This window comes from Triticum aestivum, chromosome 7B (assembly GCF_018294505.1).
Source record: "Triticum aestivum cultivar Chinese Spring chromosome 7B, IWGSC CS RefSeq v2.1, whole genome shotgun sequence".
NCBI lineage: Eukaryota > Viridiplantae > Streptophyta > Magnoliopsida > Poales > Poaceae > Triticum > Triticum aestivum.
Window position 1 is genome coordinate 522,503,180 of NC_057813.1, and position 16,494 is coordinate 522,519,673.

The following is a 16,494-nucleotide window of genomic DNA, read 5'->3' on the forward strand; positions in this document are numbered from 1 at the left end:
CCTAAGCAATTTACTACTTTACTAGACTGATAGCAAGTTTTATGTGGGAGAGGCCACTGCTAGCATGTCATCCCTGACTTGGAATTCTATGCACTTATGATTGGAACTATTAGCAAGTATACGCAACTACTAACGTTCATTAAGGTAAAACCCAACCATAGCATTAAGATATATTGGTCCCCCTTCAATCCCGTATGCATCAATTCCTATACTAGGTTGAAGCTTCTGTCACTCTAGCCCTCCAATACATAGTCCTATCAACATACAACTAACCCTATGGTGTGATCCACGCGTGTGCTCATATGATGGGCACCAAAAGACAGCAACATAACCACAAGCAAATTAAATCAATCATAGCAATTCATCAACCACCAATAGGACAATGAAAATCTACTCAGACATCATAGGATGGCAACACATCATTGGATAATAATATGAAGCATAGAGCACCATGTTCAAGTAGAGGGTATAGCGGGTTGCGGGAGAGTGGACCGCTGTAGATAGAGGGGGGAAGGTGATGGAGATGTTGGTGAAGATGACGGAGGTGTTGGTGAAGATCGCGGTGATGATGATGGCCCCTGGCAGCGCTCCGGCGCCACCGGAAGCAAGGGGGAGAGAGGCCCCCTTCTTGTTCTTCTTCTTCCTTGACCTCCTCCCTAGATGGGAGAAGAGTTTCCCCTCTGGTCCTTGGCTCCCATGGCTTGGGAGGGGCGAGAGCCCCTCCGAGATTGGATCTATCTCTCTGTTTCTGCGTTCTCAGATTCTGCCCCTTCACCGTTTCTTTTATATCCGGAGATCCGTAACTCCGATTGGGGTAAATCTTTCGCCCAGATTTTTCTCGTAAAATTAGCTTTCTTGCGGAAAAATAAGGGCATCAACCGTTTTACGGGTGGCCTAGGAGAGTGCCAGGCGCGCCCCCCTATCTCTTGGCCACCTCGGGCACCATTTCGCCTTGATTCTTCCTCCGGAAAATCCCAAATATTCCAAAATAATTCTCCATGCGTTTTTATCCCGTTTGGATTCTGTTTGATATTGGGTTTCTGCGAAACATAAAACATGCAACAAACAGGAACTGGCACTGGGCAGTGGATCAATATGTTAGTCCCAAAAATAGTATAAAAAGTTGCCAAAAGTATATGAAAGTTGAATAATATTGGCATGGAATAATAAAAAATTATAGATACGACGGAGACGTATCAGGGGTATATATTGCATCCACACAAAATCTAACCGTTACACACAGATTCCCAAACTCGGTGGGACCGAATCGGAAAACTCGGTCAGACCGATTCAGGTCAAAATATGAACGTTAGAGTTTTCGATGGGACCGACTTGGTCAACTCGGTGGGACCGATGTGCAGGGGTTAGGCTAAAACCTCAACTCGGTTTGACCGATTACTCAAATTCGATGAGACCGGTTTTAGTAATAAGCAAACATAGGATTGGTCAAGCAAACTCAGTGGGACTGACTGAACAAATTTGGTGAGACTGAAATTTCTGCAACTGGTAACAGGAAGTTTGCAAGCCCATCTCTGTGAGACCGAGATCCCATCGGTGAGATCGAAGTGACTAGGGTTTGGCAGTGGCTGTATTAGATGAAACTCAGTGGCGCCGGATAGACAAATTTGGTGGGGCCGAGTTTGACATTCAGGTTTAGGATATATGTGGATGTGAGAAAGTGTATGAGGGTTTTGGAGCATATCACTAAGCACTTTGAGCAAGCAAGTCATTAAGCAACACTTCATCCCCTTTTAATAGTATTGGCTTTCCTATGGACTCAATGTGATCTGGGATCACTAAAATGGAAAATGTAGAGTCCTGAGATTTTGCTAATATTTGTCCTTAGCATCTTGAAGGGGTTCCACATCCTCTTGTCCATGTCCATGCCACTCCAATATTGAACTTATCTGAAATACACTAGGTAGAAGTATTAGTCCAACAAAAGATATGTTGTCATGAATTATCAAAGTCACCCAGGGAGCACTTGTGCTTTCACTCCCCTCTCCTGTAGAGGAAACACTATGACGTGAATATCGACTCTCCGATCACTTGCATCTTGTTTATGAGTGGCAAGGTGGGTACGGTGCAGTGGTAATCGCTATACCAGGAAAGAAATATATCACTTAACTTTATATTAAAAATACCAATCATATTCGCTTATTAAGTTGCGACTTCTGAACAAGGTAGCTAGATTTTATAATGGCACTCACGTGGACGAAAGTAGCTACTTGATCATACTTAGCGAGACAAAAAATACATGTAGCTAGGCAGCAAGCTAATGGTCAATTAAATGTTAGTATAGTCTTATTTAAGATTGCAGTATTTGTGAGCTCGATCATATTATAAACTAGATGATGCATGACGTGTTCCTATGGAAATTTTGTATCACATGACGTTAAGAAAACAAGTGTAAAATAATATGATGGTATTGGATATTCTAAATGGTCAACTTCGAACTCACACTTGCATAATCATATGACCATCACGTTTCTTGGGTCTAGAAAGAATAAAACCATTACGGAATATATCACTTGTTTTACTGGAGCAATGTCCAACATAATGTAAATCAAGGGAAGACAATGAAAACGTGCAGGTACAGGTGCAGACTTAGGATCAATCGCCCCCAAAGTGATATGATGCAACTACTACATAAGTGGCATACTACCTTGTTGTAGCTAGCTTTTGTTATACTAAACTATAGACGATATTAGTTAGTATCAAATATATGTTCATTTAGAAACCTTAAAGTATAGCATAAATTGTTTTTATTGTCGCGGTAATCATTTATGTGACTGCATGTGTTCGTAGAGCATGAGATGGCCAAAGTTAGCATGCATCTGAGCGAGTGCTGGCATCTGCCATCACATACGCCTTGCTTGTTGTCCGTTCAAATTGTGGAACCCCATGACATTATTAGCATAATAATAAATCAGTTACTACTCATAATTGTAGCATGATGGAAAATCAAGACATCTTTGCATATTCTGTGCATATTAGGCGGCTCAAATGTGGCACGAGTCGCCCCTCATGAATGTCTACAGAAAGGTGAAGACAATCATATAGCCATGTCCATATGTGTATATTCTAATGTTGCCAAATGGGAAGAAAGAAACCAAAAAGAAATATGAAACATTGTAGTCAAATGTAGGACGCCAACTATGCTGACAAGAAAAATAGAGGAACAAACCCTAGTACATGAACACTGCAAACTTGGAAGAAGAATTTAAGGCTACACAGAGCATGAATCCTAGAGCAAATTGACTATAGTTGATCAAAATCTCCAGTAAAATCACTCTACTTTATCAAAGTAAATAAGTTTACTGCCATCCAGTATTCAGATAATAAAGATGACAACGACACCATGACATCATAAAGATGACTATAACATAACAAAGAATAACACATGTCATAAATAGCATAATGCTTAGCAACATCTAGGCTGCAGTACATAACACTACAGGCCCACGGGGCCATCAATGATAACACAATTGACATCAAATGATCATACGTGACACTAATAGAAACAAACAAAGGTTTCCAAAGCAAAAGATGTGACACATGACCACTTGGCATGAGTGGCCATATAAAAAACAATGAGCATAATTGGTTTGGTGCCAAAAATTGGCATGCCATGTTTCGCATTGTGCCAAATATTGGCTACTTAATTGGTTACCGAGTTGTCTTGTCTATCTCACATATAGTTGACAATTGTTGGCAAGTCTTGGTGTTGCCAATATTTAGCAATGCCAACATTTGACTAGCCAAGTATCGATAATCCTACATCTACTTACGCTGCTACGAAGACTTAGGTAACCTGCCTACCTATAATCTTCTTCTCCCTCCCCCCCCCCCCCCCCCCCCCGATTTTCAGGGGATGGGGCCCCTCCCACCTAATGATCCACTAATAATGCTCCACGTTGTTATTTACGTAAAGCACGTAACAAGTGTTAGGTAGGTCTAGCATTGCCCGCCAAGTATTGGCAGCAAACTAATCATGCTGAATCAGGGACGGATTCAAGGGGGGACGAGGGGGGGCGAGACCCCCCCGACGATCGTGTCGCCCCTTAACAGCGAGCAGTTGTTCGCTATTTTTTCTCGCCGTATAACTGTCCGTGGCTTGCTTCGCCCCCCCCCCCCCCCCCCCCCCCCCCCCCCTTAGCCCATCTACTGTTTTACAAGCAGCGGTTGCATGCAAAAGGCCCAGTCCCCGGAAAGTAAAAAAGGGGCGCAGCCCATCACGGAAGCAAAGGGGTCAGGACTCGCTTCGTTTCCAATTTTCTTCTGCCCTCGCCTGCCGCCGGCCGCCGGCCGCATGCTAGTCTATCGAATATCTCCGTCAAGAAGGGAAGGGGACATGCAAGCGCCGCCATGTTGATCCATCTCGTGTTCTAGCCGGCCGGCCGCTTGGATGAGTGACCAAACGATGAAAAAGGTCAGTTTATTTTTGCATTAGATTAGTTTGTGTCTTCCAAACTGTAGAAGTGTAATACTAGAACTACAGACATTAACAACTAGCTACTCCGGATGAGTGACCCCCTAGTCCAGCAGAAAAAATCGATCTTTGATACTTCTGCTTAAAAATCACTGAATTAAAAATTTGTGTGATTTTTGTTCCTATTGTGGAACAATGGACATACGTAGACTATCTAGGGGTATGTTTGGATCGGTGTTATTATTATGGAACAACGGACATATGTAGATTATCTAGGGCTATGTTTGGATTACAGCCCCGAAGTGCCTGAGCAAATATTTTTGCGTTGACGATAGTGGTATCCTCCATTTGGAAACGAGATCCAATTATTTGGCTCGCCCAAGCCCCATCACCTGTTTCCATTTGTTACATAGCCATTTCTTTGCCTAGACCATTGCAGTCCTTTCCTCCGCATAAATGTTGGCCTGCCGTTGGTTGCCATGGTGACCATAGGCACAATCCAAACAAACCCCAAATCTTCCAATGTTTACTAGGTTATTATGTGACTATCTATCTTATCATTTTGAGATGCTTCTAGTTCTTGCCCCCCCTATCTTTATTTTCTCGCTCCGTCCCTGTGCTGAATGAACAAATGATGTGACACATATATACGGTACATCCGAAATAAAGTAACCCTGGTAATATTGCACTAATCTCCTCTCATGTAGTGAAACATGAAAATATCGATCATTATCTTTTCTATCTGGACGAGCAGTAGATGAACTGCAACAGGTTGAGCACGCTCAGAGCCGCCATGAACCAGAAGAAGTAGTCCAGATGGCCTTCGTCGAGGTTGTCCGGGATCCACCCCGTGGTCGACACAACGGCGCCGAGCAGGGCGGAGTTGAGGTAGTTCCCGCCAGCGACGGCGAGCTGCGCGAGTGCCACACCCAGGCTCTTCATGGACTCCGGGGACTGGTCGTAGAAGAACTCGAGCATGCCGATGCTGGTGAACACCTCGGCCGCGCCCAACACGAAGTAGCACGGAGCCAGCCACATGATGCTCGTCGAGGTCGCCGACAGCCGCCTAGTCTCGACCGACGCGGCGTACGCCATGGCGGCCGCGGACAGAGCAAGGCCGACGCCGATCCGCTGCAGCTGCGTGAAGCCCCTGTCCTGACCGGTGACGCGCCGCGCGAGCGGCACCAGCACGGCGTCGTAGATGGGAACCCAGACGAGGACGCTAACGATGTCAAAGGTGGAGAGCGACGCCGGCGGCACGACAAAGGTGCCGACGCGGTTGTCCATGGCCATGCCCAGCTCGATCATCGTCGACGACATTTGCGCGGTGACCGCGAAGAAGACCAACGTCGACGCCCAGACGGGGGACATCCGCAACAGCATCTTCAACTCCTCCACCTGCGACACCGTGCAGAGCCGCCACGGGCCCTTCTTCTCCGGCGACGGCATCACGATGGCAGCCTTGTCAAAGAACCTGAATTGACTGGTATGCTCAGCCCTGTCATGTTCGTGCAGGGTCGAGGTATCATCGGGGAGCTCGAGACGGCAATTCCTTGCGGCTGCGACAACCACCTGGGAGACCCTCGTCAGCGGGCTACCTCCCACTCCCAGTGGCTTGTACCTGTATATCTTCCCGCCGGCAACGAATACGGCGAGGCCAAACCCGATGAGCACTGTCGGGATCGCGAGCCCGACGGTCCACCCGATGTTGTCCTGCACCCAGACGAGCAACGTCGCCGACAGCAGCGAGCCGATGTTGATGGAGAAGTAGTACCAGTTGAAGAAGGATCCCTTGGCCACCCGCTCCGCCGGGTCGGCAACGTCGAACTGGTCGGCGCCCAGGGCCGTGGCGCAGGGCTTGATGCCGCCGGTGCCGAGGGCGACAAGGTAGAGCCCCAGGTAGACGGCGGCACGATGGACACCGCTGCTCTCGTCGGAAAAACGAGGCAGGATCAACGGAAGCGCCGTTGATGATGTCATGATGAGCATCCCCTAGCACAAAGACAATTTTTTTTCAGAGACACTGCACATCCTCGATGAAGTTTTTTCAGAAATGTCAGTAAATTCAGAAACGTTGCGGATTAAACTGATCGGATGGTATTTTGGTTGTCTCACTTACAAAGATGTAAACAGAGAGGAAGATTGCAATTGTCGAGTATCGTCCCCAATAAGAATCGGCCAAGAAAGCTCCGATGACGGGCGTGATGAAGCAGCTGCCGACCCAGGTGGACACGTTCCTCGCGGCGTCGACGTTGCTCTCGTGGAGCACCGTCGTGAGGTAGGTGACCAGGTTCTTCGAGACGGCGAAGAAGCACAAGCATTCGCTGAATTCGGCACCTGAGTGATACAGGTTACTTTAGAAGAAAGGCGCAAGAAGCATATATTCTTGTAAACTGTGCGCAATACCGAGGATGAAGACGCATGCTCTCCAGTTGCCGGTGCTCTGCTTGAGGGCAGGCTGTGTGTAGATATCAACTGTTCCATCGCTTGTGTATCTTGAACACTCGTCCTGAACAACAATGCAGAGACTGAATGTGTTTACCCAATTCTCGAAATAGGCTTTCGCACCGCTTTATAAATAAATGTGATTACCCAATTTCACACTATAGGATGGCATCTAAACAGCAGGGATGATGGTTGGGCAGAGGAATATCTGTCACCTGTGGCTGTGGAGGCAGGCGACGGTTGTTCAGCAGTGTCCGCTCCTCATCTGCTACTTCCATGTGAAATTTTTCTTGCAAGTTCCAGCGAAGAATTCTGTGCTCGCCGATCTATCATGAACTCGCTATATAGAGATCCTATGGTGCAGACTGACGGGACAGCACAGGGAAAAAACCTAATCAGGATAAGCAAAAACAAAAACTGTTTGTAATTGTCTACACGTTTTTTTCTGCCGGCAACATAACCAGCGACAGGACTCGCATAACTTCTAGCACAACTTTGCGTTGGTTACCATTTGATGACTTCACAACACAATCCAGGCACTGGATGCGTTTTTCTGTGCAAGAAATACATATTACCCTTAATTGGGTTGGTGACACGAAGGGTGAACAATTGAATACAGCAGGAGAAGAAGCTGACTTTTCCTCTTCTTCTTTCCGTGTTGAGCTGGAGTAATTTGGGAAAGGTGCGCTGGCGTACGCAAGGGGGTTTCTTCTACTAATGGACTATCATAGTGTCTTCAGACTGCGATTTCCTGCTTGGACTTTCAGGTTCATACAGTAATATTATGCAACAACAGTTCTGTGCCGAACGAAGCTCGAGTTTGAGTCGTTTCCATAACAAAAACCAGTGGCGAGACAAAGGTACACAAATTTTCAAACAAATTGAGAGAGAGAGAGAGAGAGAGAGAGAGAGAGAGAGAGAGAGAGAGAGAGACCTGATGAGTGAGGCTGAGCCCTGCTCTTCCCTCTCCTCGCGGAGGAAGACGAATGCGGCAGCAGATTCCTACCTCCTGCGCGCTTTAAAGGAGGAGGAGCAACTTTCTATCTCCAACCTAAACTAATTTAAGCTAGCGTACAACCTGCAGAAAGGAACAAGCGCCCGGGAGATATAGCCGTCAGCCCATCATCACTCACCACTCACTGTACTGTGCACATACCCACCCGTCGCTTTCTAACAGTTCTCTGACCAATTATTTCATTTCCGCTTGCCGTAAAGACACCGAAAAGAGAAGGGGAAAAAAATCTGCCCGGCGTGCCAGATTGGCCTGAAACATCGAACCTCTCGTTCTGCACCGAGATGTGTGCCGTGATGAGCATTGTGGTGGGGTATTTCAGATTAGCTCAGTCGATGGACAGTTATTCTCTGTAGCCATGCATTGTGGTGAGGGTCCCTGACAACGGTGTCTCTACTGCGGCCTTAATTCTGTGCAGAATGCTAGAGACCTGAGTAGTAATGAGGTTGTCGGGCAGTGAAGTCCGTAGCCGTTAATCTGAGGACGAGGCATGTGTGCGGCTGAACCGGTACAAGCTTTCCCATGGCGAGAAAGCGTTCAAGTTAGAGCATCTCCACTCGCACCCCCAACATGCCCCAAGGCTCTTTTTTTAGGGTCGGTGTTGAAAAATCGGCCTAGTTGCGTCCCAGTGTCTTGTTTATCATCGGTTTGGGTCAAAATAACAGCCGGCAAACCTGAGTCGAATCCAAGCCCCTGGGGTCGCCTAGGGGCACCGGCCGAAGCGAAAAGGCGCGTGGGTCTGCTATGTCGGCGAGAGACGGCCCTTTTTCCCGACGAACCCCCGCTTCCTCCTCCCTTTCCCTCCATTCTCCCCTTCTGCCCCTCTTCTCCCGCCATTCTCCTCCATCTCCCCTCATCTGGCCGCCATGCCGCCAAAGAAGTATACGACCCCTCGCGCCGCTGCCGGCACCGACGCCACCCAGCCGAAGCAGAGGAAGTCGAGGGCGCCGCCGGCAAAACCACCGGGCATGTCCAACGCCGATTGGAAGGCGAAGGTTCAGTGCCGGGAGGCTGTCACCACCAATCAGCGGAACAGGCTCAACACCAAGAGGGCCCGGGACGCGGCCGCGTCGGCGGCGGCCGGGCAGGTAGAGGCGGCTCGCGCGGTGGAGCAGGCAGAGGTGTCTCGCGCGGGGATGATGAATCCACCCGGCGGCCACGGCCCGCAAGCCTGGAGCCAGCAGAGCATCGGGTCGCCATAGCCCTGGGGGTGCTCGCCCTCGCCTGGCTACGCCAACGGCGACGCGCACGGCGGGTTCAACCCCAACATCACCTTTCCGCATGGACACCCTGCCTAGCGCACGCCCTCACCCGCGTTCGCCGGCATTAGCGCGGCTCGAAGTCCATGGCGAACCATTGGGCGCTCATCCAAACGGCGTGCAACAAATGGCATGGGATCGTCGAGGAGCTCGCGGCTCGCCTGGAAAGCGGCGCCAATATCGAGGGTCAGGTATGCACCGATGCCCGTTCTCGCTCCTTCTCGCCGTGCGCGTTGCCGACGACACTTGTTCTTCGACGCAGATGGTTGGGATGTTCGCCATGGACCGCCTAGACAGCAGCACCGACCAAGAGTTCAAGTACCTCCACGTGTTCTCCCGGATCGAGAAGTGCGAGAAGTGGGGGGACGTTCGGCGCACCCTCGCCAGGGCCAAGGAGACTTACAAGCCGGACGCCCCAATGCAGGGCGCGTATGATGGGCACCCAGACGGCAACAAACGAGCCAAGACGGCAAAGGACGCCACCCCGACTACCGCGCGGCTGCAAGCGTCCATCGAGTAGTGCATCGTCGATGCCAAGAACCATGCCGCCCAGAGGGAAGAGAAATCCGAGGCGTTGTGGTCGGCGTTGATGACGAACAGTGTCGTCAAGCTCTACCTACTCCGGACCAACATTGCCGCAAAGAAGAGGAACGCAAACTTGGCATTCCTGATGGGGGCGGACATGTCGACGATGGATGAGCAGGTCAAGGCATGGTACCTGATACGTCTCCAACGTATCTATAATTTTTGATTGCTCCATGCTACTTTATCTACTGTTTTGGACTATATTGGGCTTTATTATCCACTTTTATATTTTTTTAGGACTAACCTATTAACAGTATTGGGGCCGACACCTGAGGGCGTGGCTGGGAACTAGATTGCCCCCAACGACAAAAAGCGCCGGCCAAAGGGTCAAAATAGCGTCGGCCAGTGCGCTTGGGGGACGAACGAGTGGAGATGCTCTTAGGGAAACGATACGTGCGTGTCGGCCCGACCGGCCGAAGCTTCCGTCGTTACACGCGCCACTCGATCGCGTAGCGATCCATCGCACACACGTCTCCCGATCCACGTGTCTTGTTGTTGGTTTTTCCTCCTTGGCCCACAACATAGCCTTGGCCAATCACGACCGCTCGCTGTCTTTTCCCCAGCTTTCATAAGTTGTAAAACTATGACCGTGGCGTGCGTGGCATGAAGTCTATCATGAGTAGAACATATACTATACTCGGCTCCGTCCAGCATAATCGTCAACAGTGACTCAAGTATCCGATCTATAATATGCTTATGCATGTGTGCGTTAAAAACATACCAATGAGGATTTCAGACTCACTGGAAATGACTTTTTATTTTGTTGCTCCACTAATCACCACAATCCTTGCACTTCATTTACTTTTATGTTATTTTGTTTCAAGTTACAACACTACTCAACAATCATTTATATTCGCCCTCACTCTACTTTAAGTATACAATTATTTGCAGGAACAAAAATACATAATTCTCTACAAGAGCCAAAAGTATGATTCCTGTTCTCTCTGTGGGATCGATACTCTTACTTCAAAAAAGCTACAACTAAACCCTTTGCACTTGCAGACCATCAATAACATGAAGGTTTGCACGAATTTCCTCAACCTATATGGTTCAGCTGCAAGTTTGACTGAAGTCTCTATATCTCATGTAGAGTCTTTCGTCTTAGTCATGGTAGTAAATTCTAGAATCACTTCTAGCGTTTCTTTTTTTTGACCTGATCACGAAGATTCTGCAATCTTGTCGAGTTGCACTGTCCTCCCAATCACTCTTTTGCAGAAAACATTTTATTCAAAAATTTTGCACTCTGCGACAAAACACTTTGCCTCGGCGTAGTGATAGAGGAATACCTAACCATTTGGGATAACATACAAAGTAGGAATTATTTTAACAAATTTGATGACACTCTTTTCAGTGTAAAAGCCATAGTCTCTAAAGCATCACATTAAAAAATATATTTGCAGAATAATTAATATCATCTCTGATCTCACCATGGCATACATACATTGATCACATCCACTCGTAATAATGATATGGGAAGTGCAAGCTGTAAAATTATTTTACAGCTCGCCAGGCATTTGTTAAATTTGTAACTCAAATATTCTTTTCTACAATTTTCTTGTTACAATAATTTCTTCTTCATTCTAGAAATCTTTTGAAACATTTAAAAAAATCCAGTTTTATGACTAAATTAGTAAATATAAATAACTACTTGAGTCATACTTGAAGATAGATAAATCCACTGCTTGCAACAACACTTTATTGGACTACAAACATCAATATGCATACTTCCAATTATTTTGCTACTCGTTCTTCATGACCTATGAACAGTATTTTAGTTTACTTCACTATTTGGACGAAAGTTGCAAGTGTCAGATGATTCAAAATCATATGACTCCAAAATCCTTCATTATGGAATTTCTCCATGCAGGTTTCTCCAATGTGACTAAATGCGGTGCCACATATGTGTGGTATTCTTTTAGTCTTGCGACATTTAGCGTCAGTGTTATAGATGTTCAATTCGAGCATCAATATTCATAATTACACCCTACTCACAATAGGAGTATGACCCTTTTGTTCATTACACCGGCAAAGACTCCAACATCGAAAACACAATAGAAGATACATATGAAATCCGGTTTCAATGAACTTGAGCTAGTCATGAAGATAACAACAAGCTCTAAAACTCTCATAGAGAAAAAGCCAAACAAGAAACAAAAAAGATGATGCCAAGGATGCAAAGTTTTGAGCTCTCTACGAATGATACGAACAAGCTACTCACTAGAGAGGCCCCATGATAGTATGGATATCTATCCTATAACCAAATCTCCCAACTACTATCATTAGACCAGTAAGATAGAAAACCTATCAAGGATATACCTTTGCCTTGCGCGTATTTCACTTGAGCTAGATGATGACGATCTTGACCTTCTCAATTTGGACCACCTTTCTTGATTGCGTTGGCTCGATGAAGACTAGTAAATTGCTCCCCATACTCAACTATGGGTGAGACTCTCTTAGGCACATACTCCCTTGTACATTATCACTACAATGGACGGCGAGCTTCAAGCATGTGATCTCTTCATGGTGCTTCACTTGAACTTGACAACACAACCTTGATGACGGTCACCACTTGATGTCATCCTCCATGGGTCATATGAGATCTTCCTTTTGATGTAAGCCCATGGAAACATACCAAAATCCACAAAGAGACCTCACATAGACCATGGGTTAGCACACAAAGCGTAATGGAAAATACTTACCATACCATAAGATAACTTGATCCCACTCGGTACATCTTCTACGCTTTATTTGTGAATCAACCTGAATTCACTCTTTGTACTTAGTCTTGATCAACCATGTATCATATCTTCACTTTTTATAAAGATGATGTCTTGAAGGTAAACATGAATGTTCACACAATTTTCTTCTGCAATACATGCTTGCAATAGGCTCAATTCTCACATGACCAATCTTTGGATAACTCCTTCAATAGCACCTTCGTCAACACATAATCTCCTTCTTATAACCTTGAAACCAATGAATGGTCTTAAAGCAATGCCTATGGACGAACTCTTCAAATATAACTCAAGGAAACAACTACTCCATAGGGATTGTCCTCATTTACCAAAACCAAACCTGGGGCACCATGCTCTTTCAGATGGCACGGCAGGTGGGATGGCGTTCGAACCATGCATAGAGGAGGAACATGAGGGAGGGGTGGCGAGCGGGCTAGCAGCAAGCGGTGCAGTTGGCTGGCTGTTACGAGGAGGCGTCGATGGGGGGCTGTCGGGTGCATGCATATCGAGCGCATGCATAGAGGGTCCATGCATGGTGGGTCGGGTGGGCGTATGTAGAGTCTCGGGTGGGTCAAAAAAATTGGTGTGCCGTGGTAGTGTAGGTGATGGGGGTGGTGCATAGTGGAAAGAGGACTAGTCAAAAACAACATATGACGAGAGATGATGATCGACATAGAGTGAGTGCCGCCTCGGCTTCCATAGCTCTCCGCACGAAGGTGAAGCCGCAAATCCTTGCCCTCATCGATTTTCACTAGATAAATAGGCCTAATAAAAAGGGATACACATATATTTTCTTATGAGCTTGTTGGGTGGGGTGGGGTGGGGTTGGGGGGCATTCACGCAGGTGCTTCCAAGGAGGCCTTCTCTGGCGGCAAAGAGGGGTGATGGTGGTGACGACGCGAGCCAATGCCCGGGTCGCCTCGAGCGGAGCTTCGGGGGGGGGGGGGAGCAGAGTGAGCTAGTTTTCTCAACAAGTTGCATTGGATCCAAGATGTCCAATTTCAGTTGGACTAGAGAACCTCGCAAAGTCATTTTTAACAGCAACGGTATGTACCAGTGCTAAATCCACCCTTGTATTCTTGGAGATTGGTGCACACTCTCTACATCATACTAGTATTCCTTTGTATTCTGTTGAACAACATTGTATATGAAATGTCTTGTTAGCTCTTGTCATCACTTTTTGTCAGTAAAAATATGTACGGTGCATGCATGACACAGACATACTCTCCTCCCTCTGGCGCCCATAACAAAGGTAGGATTTAAGTTTCTTTTGACATTTTCAATTGTTTTATATCTCTGAAACCAAAATTAAGTATGTGACCATTTTATATATTTGATCTCCGGGTGTGAAGACCTTTAAAACAAGATCAATCTTGGATACATTTCAAATAAGTTCAATTTTTAACATTTTAATTAACTTATTTCACTCAATATATTTTGCGTGAAACTTCTTATTTCACTATTTGAAACCGATATCTGTGAAATACAACCGTTATTTCAGTGTTTGAGAATGATATGCATGAAATCTATATTTTGTGAGTAAGTGTAATGTGTTTTCTAGAACTAGTGAAATCGGTGAAATATATCTTTTGTAAATGAGTGAAATAGTTTACTGATATTAGTGGAATTAGTGTAACTCAGAAAAAGAGTGAAAATAGTTGTTTGAAATGAGTGAAATATGTTTTTATAAATGTGTGAAATCTATTATTTTGTATAATTAAATCATATATTGAAATGAAAGAAATATATCTTTTGTACTTGAGTGTAATGTCTTTCCTAAATGGAGTGAAATGTATCTTTTAGAAATATGTTTTTGGCATTGAGTGAAATCAATTTTGAAATATGTTTTCTTAATTGAGTGAAATATATATGTTTTCTCAACTAAGTGAAATTATTTTTCTGAACTCAGTGACATTGGTTTCTTCAGCTGAGTGAAAATTGGTTTTTTGAAGATAAAGAAATAAGTTTTTTTTTCAAATATTGAAATCAGCTTTCTCAAATGAATGAAACTATTTTTAAGCGACTAAAACCTACGTTTTCTCAACTTAGTGAAATATGTTTCCTCAACTGAGTGAAATTATTTTTTCTAAAATGAGTGACATCAGTTTCTTCAGATGAGTGAAATTGGTTTTTTGAACATAAAGAAATGTTTTTTAATGATTGAAATCAGCTTTCTGAAATGACCAAAATCTGTGTTTTCTAATGTGTGAAATAGACACTTTACAACGAGTAAAATCAAAATTTTAAATGAGTGAAATCTTTTATTCGTAATGTGAAACTAATTGAAATAGTAAAAATTCAAACTAGCCAAAATGTATCCAAAACCGATCTTGTTTTAAAGGTCTTATCATTCTAAATTCAATATACAAAAAATTCACATATGAAAATTTGGTTCATAAGATATTAACCATTCAAAATATGACCAGGACATAAAATCAACTATTTTGTTTGGGGAGAGAGAAGCATGCGCCACCCTTTTGTTCTCACTCACTCTCTCTCATAGCTAAAGCTGCCACAAACTGACATGCACAAGTGTATTTCTTCCTACACTGCTCGTATTGCATAGAAAATTACTTTTACTTTATACACAAGAAGTTGGCACGAATCTCAGAGAAAGCAAGTGCACGGTGGATTCTCCACCGCTAGATCCCGGTTCCGTTAGGAAAACAATTTCGTAGAAGCTATCGTGTAAAAGTACTATTTGCCTAGCCCAGCGTTAAAATGCATATTTTGGTTTATACTCCAAGATAATTAGCCTTCAATGATTCCGAAATAAGACGAGCGCGACAAAGGGGCTGCAAGTCAGTCGAAACCCGGCGCGACGTGCAGCAAGTAAGCGAAGCAGCAGTGGCCGGTTTTTGGTTTTGCAGAAGGCAATGCAACACTAGTAATCAGAGGAACGGCTTGGCGACCGGCGATGGTAGGCTGACAATGGACGCAGCAGCAGTGGCCGGTTTTTGGTTTTGCAGAAGGCGAGGTGGCGGCAGGTGCAGCGTTCGGGGAGTGGAACTACTCCCACGGCTACGACGAGCCGGCAGCCGAGCGCTACGCCAAGGAGCCGGAGGACAGCGACGTGTGGTTCAAGTACTCGTCGCCTCCGCCCAAGCCGGCACCCAAGAAGACGAGGAGTGACGTGGCTCGGCAGAAGCAGGGGAGGCGCGCGCAGGTGTTGGAAGGCGGCTACCTGGCGCGCGCCACGTCCAGAGCCGCCTCCGCGTCCAGGGTGGTGCAGCCGGTCGAGGAGGACCTGTACCAGGTGCCTCCGCCGGAGCTCGCCTCCCGCCATTAATTATCGACCAAGACGGGTACGTACAAACTCGAAATGGTTTGGTTTTAAATTTTGTTCTCCTCAGTATGGTTCGAAGTGGAGCTGACTTCTCTTTGGTTGGGCGATGCCTTTCTGCAGAAGAGGTTAAATTTTGTTCTCCTCAGTATGGTTCGAAGTGGAGCTGACTTCTCTTTGGATGGATGATACCTTTCTGCAGAAGAGGAGCCTGTGGATAGAGTGCCTGGGCCTCAACTCGTGCGTCGCCTGAACGCCTGTGGATGGGATGCTGCATGCTCCTTCTCAACTAGGAGTAGATTGATTGATCGGCCGCTCGAATGCTTGTGTTTTGTTTCATGATCTCTTGGGCTATTTATTTCCACCGCAAAGTTGTAATCCAAGATCAGTAGCATGTCTGGTCTCGTTCCTAGGCTGGGCTGGGTCGATGTGTTGTGAGTATAGATTAAGACTGACATTCTTTGAGGTTGTTCGTGGCAATCAATCTGGGCCTTTTTGTTTACAGAAGAAATGAAACAATCGATTATAGTGCAAAATAATCGGTCCGTACGAACGTGATAGCTTAAATACGAACGACCAAACATCTTATAGACGGCCTAGCCTAGGCACGAGATAAACTTATGCTCAGAAATTAGATACATAGATCACTTCTATCACCAATTAAACAGCCGGAACTAAAGGGAAAAAGTGATCAAACGCACAGATTAAAGCAAACTGGACATAAATTCATGTTGTTCACATTC

At 45.8% G+C, this 16,494-nt stretch overlaps 1 protein-coding gene and 1 pseudogene across 1 annotated transcript; one reads left to right on the forward strand and one right to left on the reverse strand.

Annotated features, from left to right (window-relative positions):
- Positions 1-5,056: 5,056 nt before the first annotated feature.
- Positions 5,057-7,942, reverse strand: LOC123161346 (protein NRT1/ PTR FAMILY 8.3). The gene is made up of 5 exons (XM_044579186.1): positions 7,812-7,942; positions 7,093-7,242; positions 6,839-6,941; positions 6,552-6,769; positions 5,057-6,424 (listed from the first exon to the last, which is right to left on the reverse strand). The coding sequence occupies exons 2-5, from the start codon at positions 7,153-7,155 to the stop codon at positions 5,171-5,173; spliced, it is 1,638 nt and encodes a 545-aa protein (XP_044435121.1). The 5' UTR covers positions 7,156-7,242; positions 7,812-7,942; the 3' UTR covers positions 5,057-5,170.
- A 1,292-nt stretch (positions 7,943-9,234) lies between these two features.
- Positions 9,235-16,004, forward strand: LOC123158123 (uncharacterized; annotated as a pseudogene).
- Positions 16,005-16,494: the final 490 nt, after the last annotated feature.